Source organism: Dreissena polymorpha, chromosome 3 (assembly GCF_020536995.1).
Source record: "Dreissena polymorpha isolate Duluth1 chromosome 3, UMN_Dpol_1.0, whole genome shotgun sequence".
NCBI classification, from domain to species: Eukaryota; Metazoa; Mollusca; class Bivalvia; order Myida; family Dreissenidae; genus Dreissena; species Dreissena polymorpha.
In genome coordinates this window covers 149,108,407-149,130,607 of record NC_068357.1, presented here as the reverse complement: position 1 = coordinate 149,130,607, position 22,201 = coordinate 149,108,407, and the positions used below count along the sequence as shown (strand labels likewise).

Here is a 22,201-nt window from a genome sequence, read left to right as displayed (position 1 = left end):
ACCATTGCATACCTCACCATATCAGGAGACACAGACTGCATAAAATTACAAGAAGACCTAAACAAACTAGCATCGTGGGAAAATAAATGGAAAATGGAATTTCACCCAGAAAAATGTCAAGTCATCTCAATAACCCGCAAGCGCAAAACCATCATCCATCAATATAAACTCCATAACCACATTTTAGAACATATCAAATCAACCAAATACCTTGGATGTACATTAAATGAAAAGCTAGACTGGGGCGAACACATTAACAACATCAGTAGTAAAGCCAGCAGAAACCTAAGCTTCATCCGAAGAAACCTGAACATCGCATACACAGCCATCAAAGAACAAGCATATATGACACTCGTCCGCCCCTCATTGGAATATACCTGTACCGTCTGGGACCCATATGAAAAGGGTGATACGGATAGACTGGAAATGATCCAACGCCGAGGAGCCAGATACGTCAAAAACAGATACCATAATCGCTCAAGCGTTACAGATATGATGAAAGACCTCCAGTGGAAATCACTAGAAGACCGACGCAAAGAAGCACGACTCATAATGTTTTATAAAATTGTAAACAATCTCGTACACATTCCATCCGAAAATCGTCTCAAACCAAATCTAAACAAGTCCGAACCAACAAACAACTTATTCTACTTCCACATCCCATTCTGCAGAACGCTCTATCGCCAACAATCATTCTTCCCGAGAACCATCAGGGAATGGAACAACCTTCCACCAGATATACTGTCAGCTGGCTCAGTTGAGATCTTCAGATCTCAACTAGCCAAACTCTTTATCTAACTTCCCCTCCGCTTTTATCTCACACTGTATATACTTCACTTTTTTTACTCTCACTTTCTCTTTACTTTATCTCTAACGCGCACCATGGCAATAATCTTCAATCAGTTGAAGGTGGCCATTACTTGGAAGAAGAAGAAGAAGAAGATAAACAATAAATAACTTTAAAAAGGATATACGGTGTTGATTGTGGTTGGAGTTGGTGAAAGGCAAAGAGTTCAATGAATGAGATCAAAGATAGCGGATGTCTTTTTCTGTGCAGTTCTTAGCTGCATCACACGCTGTACGGGATGTTACGCGGCTTATTTTACATTATTACATATTGCTGGCCATAAACCTATAGATACAAAACAGAAAACCAAAAGGAGAATGGAAGTGAAATTAAAACATATGAGTCAACCGGCCACACGCGAAGTATCCGTACATATGTTAATGGTTTGTCGGGCGGGTGCTAGGAAGGCATTGCTATTTAATTCGATCATTAACAGTATCGAGAATCAGCGCGCCCATGCTTAAAACATAAGTCAATATGGTGGAATAATTCTCGTTAAATTAATCAAAAATAATATTTATCATGGTATTGTAGAAAACACATTAAGAATCTATTATTGACATACCATAATTATATCTATATTATATAACGATTATTTTACTGGCCGCGAACTGACCCTGATACCTTGCGGGTTGGAATGCAATGTATTAAAGTGAGACCACGCTTCCACTGCTGGAACGACGGCTTATTTAAAACTTTATACTTTTAAATGTTTAATGTTCAATTTCGAAATCAATTTAAGGTAGCGCACCTCTAATGGGCACATATCCAAATATAATCTAATTAATTATTTTCTTAATCAGCATCATTTCACTGAACTACATGCAAATTTGTAGGTAGGCTTCCCTTGCTTTAAAAAAAATATATACCGATTTTTTTAAAACCACCCCAACGCTCGGCTTTTGTCCAGTTTATTTTCACCCCTGGGGTATATAAAAGTTCCATATTTCATTCAAATTTCCAAATATGGGCATGCAGTTGGTGTGTACAGATGCTGTAAAGGTGTTTAAAGTTTAAACAAGATGAAATAAGTATTCTTTTTCAGATATTTATTTTTTACAATTTTTTATCTATGGAAGAGCGCCATGAAATGTAAGTGATTTCAGCCAAGTAAAAATTGGGTCGGTTAAAAACAAAGTGTCATAAAATTCAAAATAGTATCATTTAAGTCATATTTTAAACTTAGTTTTTATAGAAACACTATATACAGCAAAAATACCAAGAAATAGACAGATTTACCGTTTACTTTTTGAAATAAAAATAAAAATGCAACATGCATGGTTCGTATTTTCAACAGTTAATCACCCAATTTCGCCATTACGTTGTTTTAATTTTAATAATTGAAGAATTTGCATAAAAATTGCAACATATTTAACAATAAATATAGCTTATATGCCATATTAAATCAAATTACGTTAGAAAATAAATAAAACGCGTCGCAAAAAAGAATACGTCGTCGGCAGGATTCGAACCTGCGCGGGAATATCCCAAAAGATTTCTAGTCTATCGCCTTAACCACTAGGCTACGGCACCTAATAGTAGGCTCTTCAACCTTCGAAGAAATCGCGGGAAATCATTAGAGGTGCGCTACCTTAAAATGGTTTGGCCAAAACGATTATGAGGATAGGGAAAAACGATGCTTTGATGAACTTAAATATACTAGTACAAAGACAGCGACATGGAAGCAATTACTAAATATGAGAACATAGCCTTTAAGTACAAACGCTCATGTCCGCGTCTGTGTAACACTGTTTTACTGCGTGTTCAGCATGAAACAATTTTATCTCTAATGAAAAGGCTTAATAGATAGAACAATTTTACACTCAATCTCGACATCAATACAGTTTGTGCGTCCACCTTTTATTTTCAGAGGCAACAGCGTTCAACCCGCGAGTTATCAGGGTTTATTTACAGGTCATCGCTGCGTCCGAAGACGCTTATGTGCTGACCTGAGTTCGTGGCCAGTTTGTTATATAATATAGACCCTATCCGTGAACTAGGTGAACTGAGATTTTCTTTAGACCACAAAAGATGTTAAATGAAGATATTCAGCGATATAATAATGGTATGTCAATAATAGAGTCTTTATGTGTTTTCAACAATACCATGATAAATATTATTTATAATTAATTTAACAAGAATTATTCCACCATATTGCCTAATGTATTAAGCATGAGCGCGATGATTCTCGATACTGTAAATAATCGAATCAAAAAGCAATGCCCGACAAACCACTAAAACAGGTTTGTTCGAAGAACGCGCGTATAAATATTTAAAATATGTACGGATACTTCGCGTGTGGCCAGTTGACTCATATGTTTAAATTTCACTTCCATTCTTCATTTGGTTTTCTGTTTTGTATCTATAGGTTTATGACCAGCAATATGTAATTATGTAAAATAAGCCGCGAAAACTCCGCGTAACATCCCGTATAGCGTGTGATCCAGCAAAGAACTGCACAGAAAAAGACATTCGCTATCCTTGGTCTCATTTTTTGAACTCTTTACCTTTCACAAACTCAAACCACAATCAACGCCGTATATCTTTTTTAAAGATATTTCTTGTTTATTGGTGACTAAAGGCACCGTGTGCGTGTTACGCTTGAGTTCACGAAAACTAACAATACGCTAACCCACCCAGTACATTTATCAGTATAATTAAAGTTCTGGTATGAAGATTATCGGTACTAATACATTGTATTTTTTATTAAATAATTTTCAAATACAAGAAATAGAACGGCTTATAAAACATGTGTTTTATTTCGTAAATGAAGTAAAATTATCAGTGTTTAGCATTCGGAGAAGCTTTAATGGTTGTTTTGGCAGGTAACTCGTATTCTTATGTAAATTAAAGTGAATGCATTATGATACAATATTGGTACAGAAAAGGATATTCTTGAGTGTCTTTTAGCCGCTTTTATGTTTATTTTCGGAATTTTAATTATTGTATTGACTAACCATATGTTCACATCACTGTAATGGACGCTTTTGCAAACTAGTTAGTTGCATGAGCGGAAAATTCCAATCGTAAACAATAACAATCAGCTGGTCGATTTTTGGCGAGAATACATCCACAATAAAATCTTTCATCTGTATAACCATCATTTTTTCATCTTACTAAGTAATGGTTGGGTGCACTATTTATTTATCACAGTGCGTACATATTAATCTCACCATTTCGACCAGAAATATCTTAAAGGAGCCTTTTCACAGATTTTGACATGCATTGAAGTGTGTCATTAAATGCTTTATATTGATCGATTTAAACATAGGACCTAAAAATCTGAAGTAAAAACAACAAGAATAAAATTTAAAAAAGAAAGAAAAAAAGTAACCCTCAACCGGACTAGAACCCCTGACCCCTGGAGTACTGGAGTAAAAGTCTTCCACCTAGACCACTCGGCCATCCGTGCTCATGCTATGAGGGAAATTATCTTTAACTTTATATAAGCAATCCTCGTAGTTCCACAAAATATAACGACAACAAAAGAACTTTCCAAATTATTCAATCGCAACGCTTTATAATTTTCACGTTTTAAAATCGTCAAAAGATGCATATAGATAATGGATATTTTACAGCATGGTAAATGTTCAGTACTACTGTTCCCTCACAAATATCATAACTAACACGAAAAGTTGTGAATCTGAAATAACTTATTTTAATTTTGTAAATTTACTAAAACGTGAAAAGGCCCCCCCTTAAAAGAAAATAGTATGCATATTACGTTATAATCATGCACACACAACAAGTAAATTATTAGGGTGTTGTATCTTAATATTTGAAATATGTCTGACTGATACATGTTTGGCTTGTTATATATTTTCACATTACATGTATTTGTTGTGGTTGTTTTCACCCATAGATACATTGACAACAGTTTATAATAAATTTATAATCAAACTCAAACTGAAAAAAATCCCAGCCGATTGTTGATCTCGTTGATACAACTTACGATATTTTCTAACAAAAACAACGCTATATACTTTTCTATAATATTTGTTAAACCTTTTTGTTTTGTATCCACATATCGTAATTTTCTTAAAAGATATTTCTTGTAACAAAATATATTGTTTATCTAGCATTATACGGTTATTGAAACACAACAAATATTAAGATGTTTGACCGTGTCTTTAACAAAAGTGTTGCTTTCTTGCAGTTGATCGGAATTATCCTGTTACATATATTTTTGACTGAGTTATTATTTCGTGTGGAAGCCACTGTTTCTAGCTATGAAACTTCGCTCGAATAGTTTCAATGTATGAAAATAACCGATTGGCTTTTTCATATGGTGCAAATAAAAACAAATATAGCGCACTGAAATGACAAACATAATATTTTGCAGGTCCCTAAAAACTCCTGTACATTTATTACATGGTCTGGACGATACAACTGGTGGTTGGTCGTCTTATTTTGATAGAAATATTCTACCAGTGATTTTTAAGCTGACAAAACAACAAAACGGGTTCAAACGCTGCCCCCTGGACCTATAAAAACAAAGTTTTTATGTGTGTATACCTGGTAGGCCCCTGGCGGCCCTTTTTTGGTAATCCATGAGTGACAATAGAGTGACTACAAATTGGCACATGTCCTGGGTATTGCCTTACAAACACATAAATTTCAACTAGCCCAGATCAGGGACCTATACAAACGGTTCATTGAAGTTGCGCATCCCTTTGTTTGTATAGGTCCCTGCCCAGTTGATTGCGAGGTCATTGTTGGAAAAGCGTTTATTGTATTTGGCAAAATATTGCTCCATTAATAAGGACACATATTGTTTGTTTTATTCAGCGCAGTTTTCTTGAATATGATTATAATGAAAAATGCAAACAATAAATTTATTTCGCTCGTTCGCTACAATTTAGTTGTACCAAAATCCGTCAAAACACCGATCATTTTGTTTTGCCATAACGGTATACTGTAGTTTTGACCATTCTATACATAAATGGTGACGTCACTACGTTATTGTCAGTAAGACCGGTGTGACACAATGAGTTTTGACCGGAACAATCTCGCCGCTTCGACCGTATGTTTCTAAGATTGAATTATCGCCCTTGAAAACAAATTCGCCACTGTTTAATTTTTGTTTGGAGTATATTGGAAAATCAACAACGCATAACGTGCTGGTGTTTATGCATCTAAATCAGATGAAAGATATTGGGTCCTTTGTTTTGGCTGTATAAATTTCTTCCGTATTTTTGTGTTTAAGTGACGTTTTGAGAAATAATTCTAACGCTCCTGATGAAAATAAGTGGGTGGGGTAAGTTTGTGTTATTTTACACAACCGTTTTTACATATTAAAAACTATTAAAGATATTAAGGTCAACTTGACACAAAATATACATCAATAGACTGAGTACCTATCATGCTAATCAACAACAATCATTTAAGTAATTGCATGATTGATATTTCTCAGGTTTCTGGTAAATTGCTGATCAGTTATTTGCCTTTATATTTGATAGAGTCAGTCAACCAGTTCCTGTCAACCTTTTGCATAATCCAGAGCTCCAGATAAGGTTTTGTGAAATTCTTAAATTACTTTCAGATTTTCAACAATAATTCTTAACTCTGAAATTTTATTCTGAACGTTACTACTAAGTTTTGGAAAATAATTCTTATTTTTTCTAAATGACCTTAAAATAAATAATATTGGTTATTTTCATGCAAAAAAATTCAAAATAAACATACTGGCAACTTTATTTATATGAGTTCAACAGTGTCTTTTCAGTATTATACAATTTTATTTTTCAAATACCTTCATATGCCCAAACTGTGCTGGGTGCTGGACGTTTCGTGCCACTACCAGTTCGTGCCACTGATATTTGTGTAGGAGAACATTGGACGTTTCGTCCCACTGATAATATATAGGCGGGTAGGTGTGAATAATACCGTATAGGTGTGAAATCATAACAGGAAACTTTCGCACCTTTGATTGCAACATCTGTTCAATGGGAAAATAACATTTTTTACATTTTATTTCAAGATTGTTTAAGAGTCAATTTAAATGCTTCATATAATACATTAACAATACATTACATAAATATATTAAAACATTTTCAATTAATTGACATTAACCTTATCAAAAGTGAATGCATACATACATTTTAACAATATCTAGATTTATTACATAAATATATTCAAACATTTGCATTAAATTGACATAAACAACATCATAAGTGAATAGATACATACATTTTAAACAAAAAAAATTGCATCCTACCCAATCTGGTGGGATTATCTTGTGTTGGCAGAGATTATATAAATATATAGAAACATTTGCAATAAATTGACATTAACAATATCAGAAAATAAAGCATGCATACATTTTAATATCTAGATTCATTACATAAATAATTACAGCATAGATTGATTACATAAATAATTACAGCATACTATCCCGATGAAATGGCTGCACGCTCTCAGCAGTTGAGTAGTTGTCATGTCATCGTACTTCTCCCAGATCTCGAAGAGTCGCCCGTGCACTTTTTTGAAGATTTTCCGGTGTACCCGAGTTAGGGCGTGCTCCGACACAAGTCGGATTGTCAGATCCACTGTTTCTGCCTCACGGCGCAACAGGGGGACTAGCACGTAAAGCCCTAAGTAAGGAAGCCCTGTTTGACCGTTGATTCTGCGATGCCATCCTGCAAAAAATAAATATGTTGTGAACTATGATGAACTATGATGTTTATTGGTTTTTATATAATAATATTTAAATTATAACTATCCAATGAAAATATGATATATTAGTTTTTATAATAGTATATTTAAATTATAACTATCAATTGAAAATAATATATTGATTTATTATTCTATATATGTAAAAAAAATACCTTCAACGTCGTTGTTAGTTCGTTCCGTCTGGCGATACACGCTCCAATTGTCTGGTGTCCACATTGAACCTCGGATCCACGTCCGTTGCATGTACATCACCACATTCAGTATAGGACCTCCGACCTCTTCAGCCTGCAGCTTCAGCTGTTCGAAGGTGGGAATGATGTGCTCACACGGCAAATACGACAAGGACATAAGTTTCCTCAAGAAGAGGAACTTGTCGCCCTTTGCCGCATATGCCGTGGCGAGGCCCTCATTCACAACCTTCCGGTACACGCGCTGATTCCAATGGAAGACACACCCTTTCAGAGTGGCCCTTGGATAGACATGCCGTAGCGCCTGCCACGCCGCTGAAAAACATACAAATAGTATAGGTCAACCAGGAAATCGTCGCCGATGAATGCGACGTCAACCTTCGAAATAACGACGTAACGACGACATTCCCTTTCATCATTTTTCGATACTGTCGAAGACTGACACCAGTCTCACACGACAGATGCTGCCATCTTTCGCAATCATCGCGTGAGATGGCTTTATCTTCTTCCCCAACATTCCGTGCACAGTACACACATGGATATTCGCAAGCCATTACTGGTTTTGTGAATTCTACGAACAACACACGTATTATAAACTGTGTGTTCAACTGACTTTATTTACTTTTTCAGTGAATTACACAGTTTGTTTGATAATTAAAGCGGTGAGTTGTTTACTAATTGGTAACTAATTGGCCATTAAAGGCCCGTGTCGGTAAATTAAAGGCCGGAGTCGGTAATTAATTGTTTGCTAATTACGTAGACACATACGGTTAATTGAAAGTTTGTAAGTCGATGGTAAAGCATAAGCTAACTCTTTAAAGAAAAAGACCAACTTTATTTTAAATTGTATTATTGTTCATTCATGTTATATATTATTATTTATGTATATAATACATTCAATTGAAGCATAGAAAATAACAGCATTTCATGTTTTATATTTATTAAACACAATGAACTATGCACACATGTTTTTATACTAACAATAAACCATTTTATTTTATTATTACAAGCACATAAACATGATTCATAAAAAATAACAACACTTTATGCTTTATATTCATCGCATATAATACACTATTTACAAATATTAGTATACTAACGATAAATCATTTTATTTGTTTGTTATTAATAATTATAAATGTCAACATAGTCGTAATTTTCTACATTTATATACACCCCAATATCATTCACACCTATACGGCATTATTCACACCTATCCGCCTATATGTTATCAGTGGGACGAAACGTCTACCCCTTTTCAACACAAATATCAGTGGCACGAACTGGTAGTGGCACGAAACGTCCATAAACCACTGTGCTTAGATTGCATGCCTTCAGGGTTTTTTTCCACTTTTTGGGAAGATAGCCCATGGCTTTGGAATTGGGAATTTTATCGGCATTTTCATGAAATTGGGAAAATTAATTCATTAGCCTTTTTTTTCCACACGAAAAGTCCACTAATTAGGGAAATACTAAATTTGATATAACACTTTATAATCATTAAAATTAAAAGAACAAAATCATAAAATACTTTGTTAGATGTAATTGAATTAAAATTGAGATTAAATAAGCATAAGACACTTCTTTCTAAAAAAAGATGAATTTTTACATATTTCACAATTAAAACGGGTCTCCCCTTCTATCTTTTCGACGATTAGCCACGGGACTTGTCCCTTCCACTCGTTCAATGTTTTTTTGTGTGTTTAAGTTTGGACCCGTTGTGTCGCGTTTTTGTTTAGCTTTTCCGACTGTGTCCGCAACTGAACATACAACATCGTAAAAGATCTTTTCTATAATGTCTTTCTAAACATTTAACTTCGGCTCACTTTGCGTACAATATGTTAAAAGCGTGTATTTTGGACGCTTTGCAGTTTTTTTAGGACGCTCTCCGGGCGCCGCCATTGTTTTTGACAGATAGACTGTATACACCGCTTTTATTGGAAAAAATGCGCTTTGTTATTTACAAACCCGATAATCATTTTATATAAGCACCGCAAAGATCTTTAATACGCGAAAAGAACCCAATAAAAATCGATACGAACCTATGTTAAAATAATATTCGTAACTTGATTTTGTAATTCTTAATGGTACGACAAGATTTTAAAATAAATACGTAACCGACTTGAAAATAATTCGTAATTACGAAAATACGACCCTTATCTGGAGCTCTTATAATCACTGCAAATTTCACAACTGAGTAAGATACATTTCTTAAAATAAATCGTATATCTACATTGTAGTCCTATCTTAATTAAATCAAGCTTGAATAAGTATGTAAATTATTCATGTAAACAAAGTACCCAGTTCCAATCCAAGTCAAGCATTTCCAACATGAATATCTTTTTATAGATGTGTTCAATCTGGGGACATCTCAAAGAATGTTTTGAATGTCACTTTTGACAGTTTATGTACAAAAAAGGTATAGAATAATTGTTGCAGAAGGGGGGTGAAAATAAACATTATGATATTAAAAAGTAATAATGTTGCAGTTTTATTTTGAACAAGTCAACAGCCTGGTGACTGAACACTTTCAATGCTGGGTAAATTTTATACAATCCAGTCCTCAATGGAATAATCCAAATATTAAAACCCAGCATTCAAAGGTTTAAAAAAAATAATAACATGCTATTACTAGTAAAAAACATTCTTTGGTTCTGTATAAGATTTAATTATATCTGATTTATTTGTCAGATTCTTCAACCATTTTTTGCAGCAATCAACGTGTGAAATGTGTTCTGTAAAATAATTGAAAGCATTATTTGAAATATTCAAAGTGTTATGTGACTATACTTTCTATCCATTGCTGCATGCCACAAGTGTTTTATTAGTACTCAAATGACATTCGAGTATTGTACGTGAGACCGACATGGCACATGGCACAATGGCGAAGGAAATGCAGACAACCACTGTTCAGAGTTACCAGATGAAGACAATAAAGGGACCATCTTACCTCAGATGTGAGGAATGTGACAAAGTATTCACAAGAAGCTGGTTGCTTAAGGTATAATGTTACATTTATATGATGATGTATTTTTTCCTAATCATATTTCATTTTAATGTATATAATTTTTGCAGGGACTACTGTAATATGGCAAAATGAAACACGTTTGAGTTAGATTTTCGGATAGAACCAGTACTTGGTGTGAGTGAGGATGAAGCCTTTACATCCTGGGTGCTATGTTGACAACATTCTTGCTGTGTCATCGTGAGTGTTACCATAGTTTAGAATGTATAATTCTTCACAAGAATCATGCTTCTGATGGTACTTTGTGGTAGAGGATTTTTTTTAACCATACAACAGAACATGGGCTTGATTGTATCTTTAGCCACATTAATTATTTACAGATAGAAAATAAATATTGCTAGTTTGAACTTTAAAAAGTTAATATCTCTCATATTCCATTTTTCCATATGGAAAATAAAAAAATAATAAAATAATTAAATACCAGTTTCTACTCAATCAGTTTAGTTTAGATGGAATTATTCCTCCAAAATTGTTGGGTGAATGTTGCAGCTTGCATTAGGACCCAGCATAGGAATGCATTTGGAGCCCATCAAGCCAGTCAAGTCAAGATCACTATTACTAAAACTAGACAAAATATCAAACTGGGGGTTTCCAGTTAATAACTTAAGTTTGGATTGACCAATTTTGATGCAACTGTAAAAATAGCAATCTTGTATGATAACCTAGGTTGCATGTTATTCATGTAGTTTATGGTAAAGGTAAAGGTCAGTGTTACTTAAAATTTATTTTTGGTAAATAACTTGACTTTGTTTGCAGGTTTTGCACTTACATTTTGTATATAGGTTGTTCACATGCAGACCAATTGTTTACATAGCCAGTCAGGTCAAGATAAAGGTCATTGTTAGAAACAAAAAATGAAAAGCTTTTTCCTATCAATAGCTTGAGTGTTTTGGAGTAGATGTATTGTTACACAACACATTCTTGTGATTTATTTTTACATGCATACACCTTGGGGTTGCGTTTTGGATCAAAGTTAAGGTCACTTTTATTTAAAGTGGGAAAACAGATTTTCACTCAATTAACATGTGAACATTTCAGAGGCCACATTTATTGCCCAGTCTTCATGAAACTTGTTCAGAACATTTGTCACAATGATATCTCAGCTGAGTTCAAAACTGTTTCATGTGGGGTCAAAAGCAAGTTGGAAAATGGTTTTGGTCTGTTGAAAAAAGTGGTACTTTTCTAATATGGTGATATTTAATCCTTGTGAACACTCTAGAAGGCTTATTTTTGTGTGATCTTCATGAAACATACCCAGAACCTTTGTTCTAATGATACAGGTGCAGTCTTCACGCTAAATATTTAAGACCAATAGCCCTTCGGGCTTATCAGATAAAAAAAATAATAGCCCGAAAACATTTTCAATAGCCTGAAAAGGTTAACATAAAAGTTATGACTTTTTTGGCCAGGAACAAAAAAAATATCCTTTTCCAATCAGAAAAAACTACTTCTAATGAGCACAACATGTATTATTCATGTTTGATAACAACAGCAAAGGCATGCTCCGCGGACATCTACATATCTCAGTGTTTCAGATTGCATCATTGGTCACAATTTCCTCCGGACAGGTGTCCTAAATGGTCATTTTTTTCAGGACATTTGTCCTTAATCATAAAAAAAAAAATTCAGAGAGTTTTGTAAGCGCCCCGAGCCCTAACTAATTGTACTATTTTAGTCTTTCTAGTTGCAATTTCTGGTGAAAACAATGCGAAATTTTATATATCTTACCATTCGTATGACCGCATGTGTATTCGTCATACTATAAAAATGTTCATAAAGAACGTTGAAAATAAATTAAAGTTGACAAAAATACTGTATCCGAATACGACAGTCCGAAAAATTGTATGTGTTTTGCACATAAAATAAAATGTTAGATTCCAGAAAATGAAAACCATTTACCTAGCAAATACGTAATAAATATGTAATTTTGTTAACATATTGCTTAACTATATGCAACTGCAGTGCTTTATTTTGCTAATCAATCAATTTTTCATTTGCAACTTTTCGCTGACTCGTACGATTTTCGGAAAGTAGCGAAGATTTTTTGTCAGTTACCGATCATGTCTGCGCTATCCGCTAACCAATCAAAAACTGCCAATAAAATCGTCCATCTCCGGAGTCTATGTAAGAGTGGAACACAGACGTGTTGATTGGCTAACGACTTGTACCGAATTCTTCCATTGATAATATCTTTAACACAAAGTGGCTGACCGGTGTTGATGTATTTTTTTTCACTTTGTTGACAATTTTACGCTCAAATATTTAATCGACCGATCAGGCTTTTTAAAATGCATTTATTATCGACCGACCGTCACAAGAATCGACTCGGGCTTCAGGCTTATAGTCTAATTCGAGGACTGCAGGGGTTTTCCTGCTCTTAGAAGACAGGGTAAAACAGACCCGCTCCCAAAGCAAACAGACTGGATCCGAAAAGTGATTCCACTTGTCTGTTATAATGTTGTATCAATTGTAAAAGATATATTTTAAAACACAAGGGTTTAGATGAATAAAATCTTCAACAAAATCAAAGAAACCTGGCAATATTGTTGAGAATAGATCATCTCTTATGTCTGCATTAGTTGATGTAGCATACAAATACACATGTAGTTACAACTGCCTTATTGCCAAGCATTATTTGCAATCATGACAAAATGCAGTGTAACAGAAGAAAATAATTTGGAAGACATTATGCAACTGGGCTGAGTGAAATAACAGAGTAAGTTCCAAAAAAAACTGCAGGTAGCACTCTAACTAAAAAACATACTAGTTTGATGTTCATATGTCCTGAAAGGGTTCACAATCTTTATCAAAGGAAAATTATTTTGTGAAATGCTTCTTGTAGAGTAAGAAATAATGAAGCTCAAGTGCAAACTTTCATAAATATCCAACCCAGATCTATGAAATCAATTTAATTCAAAGGCCCATTCATAAATTGACTATTGGAAAAACACACCATTAAATAACCTGAAGCTGATGCCTATATTCTGATTTCAGAACCACCACAGAGTTCACACTGGTGAGCGGCCATACAAATGTGCTTACTGTGACAAGGCCTTTGCTGACAAATCCAACCTCCGACAGCATGCCAAGATACATACAACAAAGGTAATGATAAATCTGACCTCTGCAAACACGCAGAAATACTCGTGACAAAGGTAATGATAAATCCAACCTCTGACTACATCCCAAAGAACACACAACAAAGGTAATGATAAATCCAACCTCTGACTACATGATCCCAAAGAACACACAACAAAGGTAACGACAAAACCAGCCTCCGACAGCATGCCAAGATACATAAAACAAAAGTAATGATATATCCTACCTCCGACAGCATGCCAAGATACATACAACAAAGGTAATGATAAATCCAACCTCTGACAGCATGCCAAAGTATGCAGGTCAAAGCCAAAACAAAACCCAACATCAGGCAACATGCTAAGTTACACACATCACAGTAAAGGGCATTAGTTCATGGTCATATTTCCAAGATTAACTGGTATAAGTATACAAGACCAAAGTGTGATAGGTTAATTAAATTAATTATTACTCATTTGGTGACTTCTTTCTGGTTTGGATAAATGTTTCAATGTAAGCCTTAATTTGTTTTCATGGCATTAGCTCCTTCTAGCTTGTTACTTACAAACATTCCTAGACTAAAGCTTCTTCTGCTGTTCGAAAGCACTTTGCATTTGTCGTAATTAATTTTAATACTGTAAATTAGTCAATAATCGACTACCTTATTAGACATTTCTTATTGGCCGATAGTGAATCAATGTAAATAGCTTAGTTTTCTGTACATAGTCTTAAAAAGTCATCTGTTTATCAAATATTCTTATCAACTTTTTTTGTAAAATAAAAATGATATGATTTTATCTACTCCAATAATGTTACAAATGAATCTCACAGTTGGATCATAATCAATATTCCAACTCGTACAATTCAGGAGAAGCTATTCACGTGTTCCATATGCCAGAAGTCATTTGCTCAGCGCCGCTACCTCATGAAACATGCCTCTGAGATCCACCGCGACATCTCCATGAGCCTATATGGAGAGGAGAAATCAGCAAAGATCAGCAAGATCACCCCGCAGACCAAGTACATCATACAGAAGCCTCCTTCCAAGCCAGTTACCATGGTTGTTAATGCACAGGTGCCTCGTGCCATTACTGATACGCAGTCCGGGCAACTGCTGCAAACAAAAACTTCAGAGAAGAATGAGAAGGAACCTGAACCGGCTGCAGCAGCAAAGGGTTGTGAACAGAAATACAGGTTTGTGTTCTCTACATTAGCTCCCACACACAATAGGGTTTAATTATTCTTCTGCAGGGAGGGTTAAGTATGAGTCACTCGGTCTGTGGGTCTCTTTGTTTATTGGTTTGTTCGCAAAAGTTAGTGGAGCCAAATACTTCTTCTTTACAGGCGATTTAAATGAAACTCACAATTTCTAATTACCATTTAGTGTACATCTTCATGCCTCATTTCCATCCTCAGTGATCCAGACATTGCAGAGTTATTTGCCCTTTAACCTATTGGAACCAATTTTTAAAAGTGAAAGGTTAACCTTACAGAATACTTGAAATGCTTAGTATATTTTCAGAAATGTTTTTTAGGGCTTGAGGGAAAATGCCATAGTCGTCTAAACAAGAATAGAGTGTGGGAAAACCAAATTTTGTGATAAATATTGCAATATGTTACTGATAGGTGAATGAAATTACCACTGTTAAGTTTCATTTTGGTAAAAAACAATATTAATTTAAAGAAGTGTTTTGAAGGAATTAGCCTATAAAGGGATGTGCAAATCTACAAATCTTATAAAGCCATGCATAGCTACCAATTGACAAATCAAATGGCCCTTTCATACTGCTTACATGTAGCTGCCTCAGAATTTACATTTGTTGCAGTCAACTCAACCTAAAAGGTATATTTTTTTCCAAATTAAGAGCAAATATCAAGCAGTTTTTATATTTTCTGAAAAAATAAATGCAGTCAATTTAATTCTTTCAGTGCTGGAACCGAAATTTGAAGGCCTTTGCAAACAGTTTGGATCCAGATGAGACGCCACAGAACGTGGTGTCTCATCAGGATCCAAACTGTGTGCTATTCTGATAGTATTCTTTGAAACAAAATCAAAGAAAATGCAAATTTTAGAAATTCAGCAGACGACGACATTTTAGCAGATGAAAAATTTCCCAGCATGCAAAGGGTTAAATAAGTCAAATGTGTATATTTGTAAAAAATATAATTGATTTTCCTGCTAAATGTCAAAACTGCTTTTAATTTTGAGATAAACAATGTTTTGGTGAAGGTTATGTGAAAAACATGAAACTAAGGGCGACAACTAAGTAAGCAAGTTTTGTCAGCTTGTAGCCCCACTGGGCGAGTGGCTTTTAATAGATCTATTTTTATATAATTGTAAACCCCTGATGTTTTTTGATAAGTGAGAGTACAGATTCAATGTGATTTGATTCAATATATAAATTTAATTATTCACTTGTTATGAGTCTTCATTTTTTAAATATATAGTTGTATGTTTTAAATTATCAAAGCTGTTGACCATATTTTCTTTTGCACATTCTGAAATTATATGAGCCACATCATGCAAAAATGGGTCTTATTCCATATGTGTCCTGCAATTTCCATTTGTGTCCTGCAATGTCTGGGCAGGAGCTTTGCTGACTGCTAATGAAACTAGGTAACCTTGCATGAGTTTATAGCGGACAGATTAGCTCCTGACCAGAGTGCGCTAATGTTTTGCTGGCTGCATAGGTGATAAGGGTTTAGCATGACGTGCTTATATTATATAGAGTTATTATAGACTTAAAGGTATTCATTTTCATCTTTATTTCAGTGAACAAGATTTGAAAGATTTCATCAAAAGTAACCAAAAGACTATGGAGAAGAATGGATATATCTTCATTAAGCAGAACTTTGAGACATTAGACACTGACACGGAACCAACACTGACTGAAATGAGTGATATTCCTGTCACGGACATATCTGACACTGTGAAGCAAGAAATTGAGACTAAGGATTTACTTGGCATGGGCAACCAGCTTCTCAAGGTCAACGGTAAAATGGTGTTCTTGCAGATGGATAATCGAACAATAACAAGGGAAGAACTGATGAAAGGTGACACCACCACTGTGACAAAAGATACTGCTTTTGTGCTGAATGGGAAAGTTAGTCTGAATCAGAAAAGCAGGCTAGTGACACCCAAAACAGCCAAGAAATTGGTGGCTAAAACAAACATAGTGAAACGCCATACTAATATTCTCAAGTCAGCTCAGGCTAGCGCCAAAAAGCAGTCTGCGGGAATGACATTCGGAGGAGACCTGAAGCAGCCAATAGCAAGTGTGCAGAGCATGGTACAAAACGTGATGAAGACCGGGAATCCTGTGCAGTACCTGACAATGACCCATGACAACCAGCCAATCACGTTGTTGCAAGTTCCAAACCAACTATCAGTCATTCCGTTATCCATAGTTCAGCTCGTGCCCTCAGGCATGGAAGGTATTCAAACATTGTCTCATGGTCAGTCTGCCATTTTACCCTCAAACTTTCATAACATAAAAATTGCTAGTGTTCCGAACTTAGGCCCTGATTCTGCAGTGACTAGGGCGAACAATATTGCCAATGCTGTTTCTAGAACTAGAGCCATTGAAATGGCTAATGCTATGGATGAAAAGGGGGCAGCTGGAGACATGGGTGGGGTAGCAATTTCTAGTATATCAACCCCAATCATGTCAGATGCACCGTGGCAGGGAGTGCTTAATATCAATTCAGAACAAGAGCTGTTAGAGTACATCAATTCACAGTCAAACTCCGGCCTGGATACAGACCAAGGTTTTACTATCCTTATTCAGAATGTTGATCCTCAAAATAATGCAGTGTTGTCGTCTCTTGACTCTCATAGTTTGTTGAGTGGCTCTGGACACATGTCTGGTATATTCAGCGATCAGGGCGGAATTATATCGGATATAATGCCGGGCGTTTCCAACATGGATGAATCTCACCTCCATACTGCATCCACAGAAGAAACTGTCATTTCCAACCCTGTACTAGGCTCAGTGAACCAAATGTCCCATTCTGGCGATGAGATAAATGTAGAGAGTGTTGTAATAAAAAGTCAGTCTCAGGACCAGAGTCACATGTTGAGTTCAGAAGAAGGGATGAAAGACGCAAGTTGCGTCGATGATGATGATGATGATGGTGGTGGACGGCAGGATTTCAACACAGAGTCCTGCGATGATGTTTACAAGGATCATGGTCACATGATGTTAGATCAGTCAGGGGGGGAGCAGTTTAGTGACTCGGAAGAGGGGCAGCAGGCCAATGAAATTGTGTTTGAAATCAAACCTGTGGATGAGCAAGGTAATCAGGAGTATATTGTGCATGTTAATAGCGATAGTGATGAAGTTGAGGAACCCAAAACGGAAGAAATTTGTGAATCCTTGATAGATGAGAATCAGGTTTCTGACGCTGAATATGTGGGGGAAAATGATGGGAAAGATTTGCCAACAGTGGAAGCTGAATAACAACTTGTTAGTCTTTGGGTTTCATGTCAATTTTGGAAGCTTAGAACAGCAAAGTGGATGATTTGTTCTTGGTTGTCCTTCTTTCAGTAATATACATTTTTGAGGAAAAAATAATTATTAATTCATGTTTGTACGAGTTTAAAGTTTAATAACCTTTACCATGTAGGCTGGTTGTTTAATTGAAAATATCACAGAAGGCTGGAAGCATTGTTTTGTAGAGTAAAGGTTAACGGAAACAACTTACATTAAATACTATTTTTCATTTCATTAAAGCCACATAAATACATAAAATTAACGAATATTTTGTGAAATAAGTTAACCCATAGAAAATCGGTGCTCCTTATGGCAATAACCAGATTATTGCTAGGTATGGTCTGGGAACATGGATTTTACGAAATAAAAAATGCTCGTTTTCATATTTATACGTTTGACAATATATTCCATGTGAATTTCGTGCAATGATATACACTCATTTACATGTACGAGCGAACACTTAGCACAGCCCATGAGAACTATGTAGTGCTTCTGAAGCTGCTGTAGTCAATCTCGTGTTTGCTTCCAAAAGTTCAAATATCGTCGGGGGGATATTCACATGGAATATATTGTCACACACAAAAATAAAACAAACATTTTGTTTCGCGCTTTTATCTATGTTTCTAGACCACATCTAGTGCTGAAATTTTGGCTATTGCTATACAGAACACTGATTTTGTATGGGTTTTTACTATTTTACAATATTTTTTTTCAATATTAGTTGATTTTGAGTATTTATGCAGCTTAAATATAATGTAGATACATGTTAAGTCAAGATTGATATATTGTGTGTGTACATGTTTATATTATAGAAGTATTTATTCTTACCTGACTATTCAGGTATTGATCCACTTCATGCATGCAATTATAAAGGGATTTTTAATGAATACATTTTTCTTGTTGCTTTCTAGCAGTATCTGCAAATTGGTACCCATAATCCGATGGTCACAATGTGTGCACACAAGGTTAAATGTGAAGCAATTGTGTAATTTGATTGTTTATTTATTTGCTATTGCCGGTAGTTGTCTACAAAAATACCAGTATATATATATATATATAATATATATAATTGATAGAGATACCTATATTTTTTATTTAACTAGTTTACACGACTATAGTTTAGGCAACCTAGTGAAATTCATTTGGTACAATTTTTAAACGATTTTGATCAAAGGGGGGTAAGCTCATAGCTAGACATTCACGGAAATGCTTACTAAAACAATTTGTCTCCCTTTACATTGAAGTCTCTTGAATGAGCTGATTTACATATAGATTTATATTTCTGTGATAAATGTTAACAGCACATTGTTGAATTGTCCAGTAGATAAACTGTAAATCCTTGGACACACTGAAGTGCAAAACGATTTAGGTTTTGTAAAATTTTAAATTGAATTGTCCTTTGTTTCTTAATTGTCTTCTTGCTTTTAAAATTTAGTATTGTTAGGCTCTTTTTTGAAAAGAAGAATGTTTTTGAATTCTGAGTTTAATGTCTGTGTATTTATCTAACAGTCCCGCAAATAACATGTGTTAAAAGGATATTCTAGATATTTTCCAGGAATCAGTCATTCTCATATATGAAGCTTTGATTATAATTTGCAATTTCTCAGACAAGATCAGACTATGGAGTTGCAGTATACATATATTGAACTTTTTGTGATTAGCATTTCAAAATAATAATTGTGTCAAGATTTCTATGTTTTTGCCATCTACAACAGTTTCAAAGAAAATAACCTTACCAATGTGTGACTCACCCAAGCACAACATACTCATGGGGGACTATTTTGATCACCTTATATCCAGAGATCATTGTGCCCTTTCAATATTTACCATGTACTGAATCTCTGTTTAAGTTTATCTTGACAATATCTTGGCCAAGTTTGAAAATTTGTCACATATCTGAAAACTAGGCCATCAGGTATAGTCTTAAAAAAAAACTTGTACATGAAACCACTTGTGAAGTGAATTCACATATATTCATCAATCTCGACCAAACTTGGTCACATGTTTATTTATGGTTTTGATTTGTGCTATGTCTGACTGAATTATTTATTACAAATTTGATGGTGTATATAATATTAACAATTGACAGAAAATTAGAATGTATTCGGTTCGGTCTGTCTGCCTTCCCTAAGAAACAAAAATGTACACCTTCACTGTTCCCTTTACTTACATACTTTAAATTGTATGCATTTTTCTTATTATATGAAATTGTGCACGCTGAATCTATTTTTTCGAACCTAAAACTCTTGCTAAAGTAATGCCCTGTTTAAAAATCAGAATTTCTAAAACATAATCATTGACACCTGCTACATTTAAAAATGCTCTAATTAATGACATGCTCAATTTAATGAAGTAATTAGTGCTTTATATGAATTGGACAATGTACTCAATTAATTTAAATTATATAATAATGAAAGCAAATATTTTTAAATATTTAAATGTTTTTTCTACTGATTGTTGGATGCTTGTGAATGCGAATGCAAATTGTTGTTGTTGTTTTGTCCAAAACTTTGATTTAAATCAATACATTTAAACACCAGTTCCCTGGTACCATTTTTAGATGCATGACTGTGATGAATGTGAATGAATGTGTTAAGCATTGCTTATCCAGTTATTCTTAAACTTCTTTGTAATGCATTAGTTATATTTATATACCTTGTTTATTTTGTACAACTGCAATAAGTACCATCTTATCAACAATTTTCGTAAGTTTCAATTACGAATTTGCGTAATTTGCATTACCGGTATATATGATATCATCAAAATATGTTTTCTAAATGTGTGCATGCCAAAGTAAATTTTAAGTTTAAAATCATTATTTATTAACTATTTCCTAATAAGCAATTATGTCAGTTTACACATATTTATGTATGCAGTACTATGTATAATGTATTTGCACTGATATGCATTGATTTCGTTTCAACATGTGTTAAATCTCTGTTGTGGTTGTTATCAAGTTGACATTCAAACATTAAAACATTGGTTACAAATGAATGGAGAAAAACATTTAACACGTAATTAAATTATTTCAAGGTATTTCCGTTGATAAAAATTTTTATGCAAAATATGTATCACCAATATTTTGACCGTTGAATATTAGTTCAACCTTGTTCTAGTTTGGGTTACTTTACTTAAGTATTTTCTGTAAGCATTTATTAATTCAGTTTTCAAAACATTTTGGTCTGAAACTGCCTGGAAGTAGCGTCATTTGTTAATATGTACGGGTAGAATCGGTTCAGGACCGTTTCCAAGAATTAAAACCAGGCCTGATTAAAACACCACTTTTTTAAATTTTGCAGACAATTGTAAACTATGTTTCTTGTTTTACGATTCACAGCAAGCCTTATACGTTTGGTAACAACTGCAAGATTTCAAATATTATAACACTATAACACTTTATTTGATTCATTTTTCTTGGACATGATTAATTCGAATGCACAATGAATTTCTCTTTAGACGAGAGCGATTGCTATACCTGCATTTGGAGTAAACTGTATATTAACGTTTAGCATTAGCAATACAAATTTACGATAGTGCTTGTAAATAATATATGAATCGTCTACTGTTTGAATGATTTGTAAAAAAGTCGTGTTAATTTTTAAAGATTTTTATGTTGTTTGAAATTGTAAATGTTCGGTCACCTGGGGACAAAATAAATGGCGTTGTCCAGGTTTAATTTGTTCTGTCTTTTCTTGATCACCGAAAATACTTGTTTTCATCGTTTTCCGTTGTGTCTTACCGTTTTTGATTTAAATTGATTGTCTTCGCATGCTTCCTGTAAGGAAGCGGAAGGAGTGGGGTGTCTTATAGTCTCCACTTTGTCCGTCCGTCAGTAGTCTGAACGACTTTGTGGGGATATGAAAGCAAATTCCCCGATAATCATTTCCGGCCTACT

At 34.5% G+C, this 22,201-nt stretch overlaps 1 protein-coding gene across 2 annotated transcripts; it reads left to right on the top strand.

Annotated features, from left to right (window-relative positions):
- Positions 1-5,894: 5,894 nt before the first annotated feature.
- LOC127871935 (uncharacterized) lies at positions 5,895-21,978 on the top strand. Of its 2 annotated transcripts, none has more exons than XM_052415207.1 (5): positions 5,895-6,104; positions 10,424-10,711; positions 13,730-13,840; positions 14,682-15,007; positions 16,587-21,978. In XM_052415207.1, exons 2-5 carry the CDS (start codon positions 10,577-10,579, stop codon positions 18,271-18,273), a joined length of 2,259 nt encoding a protein of 752 aa, XP_052271167.1. In that variant the 5' UTR covers positions 5,895-6,104; positions 10,424-10,576; the 3' UTR covers positions 18,274-21,978. The 2 variants fall into 2 exon arrangements, with proteins under 2 accessions (XP_052271167.1, XP_052271168.1); XM_052415208.1 differs by having other exon boundaries at positions 10,402-10,711.
- The last annotated feature ends 223 nt before the right edge of the window (positions 21,979-22,201 follow it).

Excerpts from the sequence above, each read along its gene's own strand:
- LOC127871935 (XM_052415207.1), top strand. The coding sequence starts at position 10,577 with ATGGCACATGGCACAATGGCGAAGGAAATGCAGACAACCACTGTTCAG. Across the intron at positions 13,841-14,681 it reads CCAAGATACATACAACAAAG|GAGAAGCTATTCACGTGTTC; the intron begins GTAATGATAAAT and ends CGTACAATTCAG. Across the intron at positions 15,008-16,586 it reads GGTTGTGAACAGAAATACAG|TGAACAAGATTTGAAAGATT; the intron begins GTTTGTGTTCTC and ends TCTTTATTTCAG.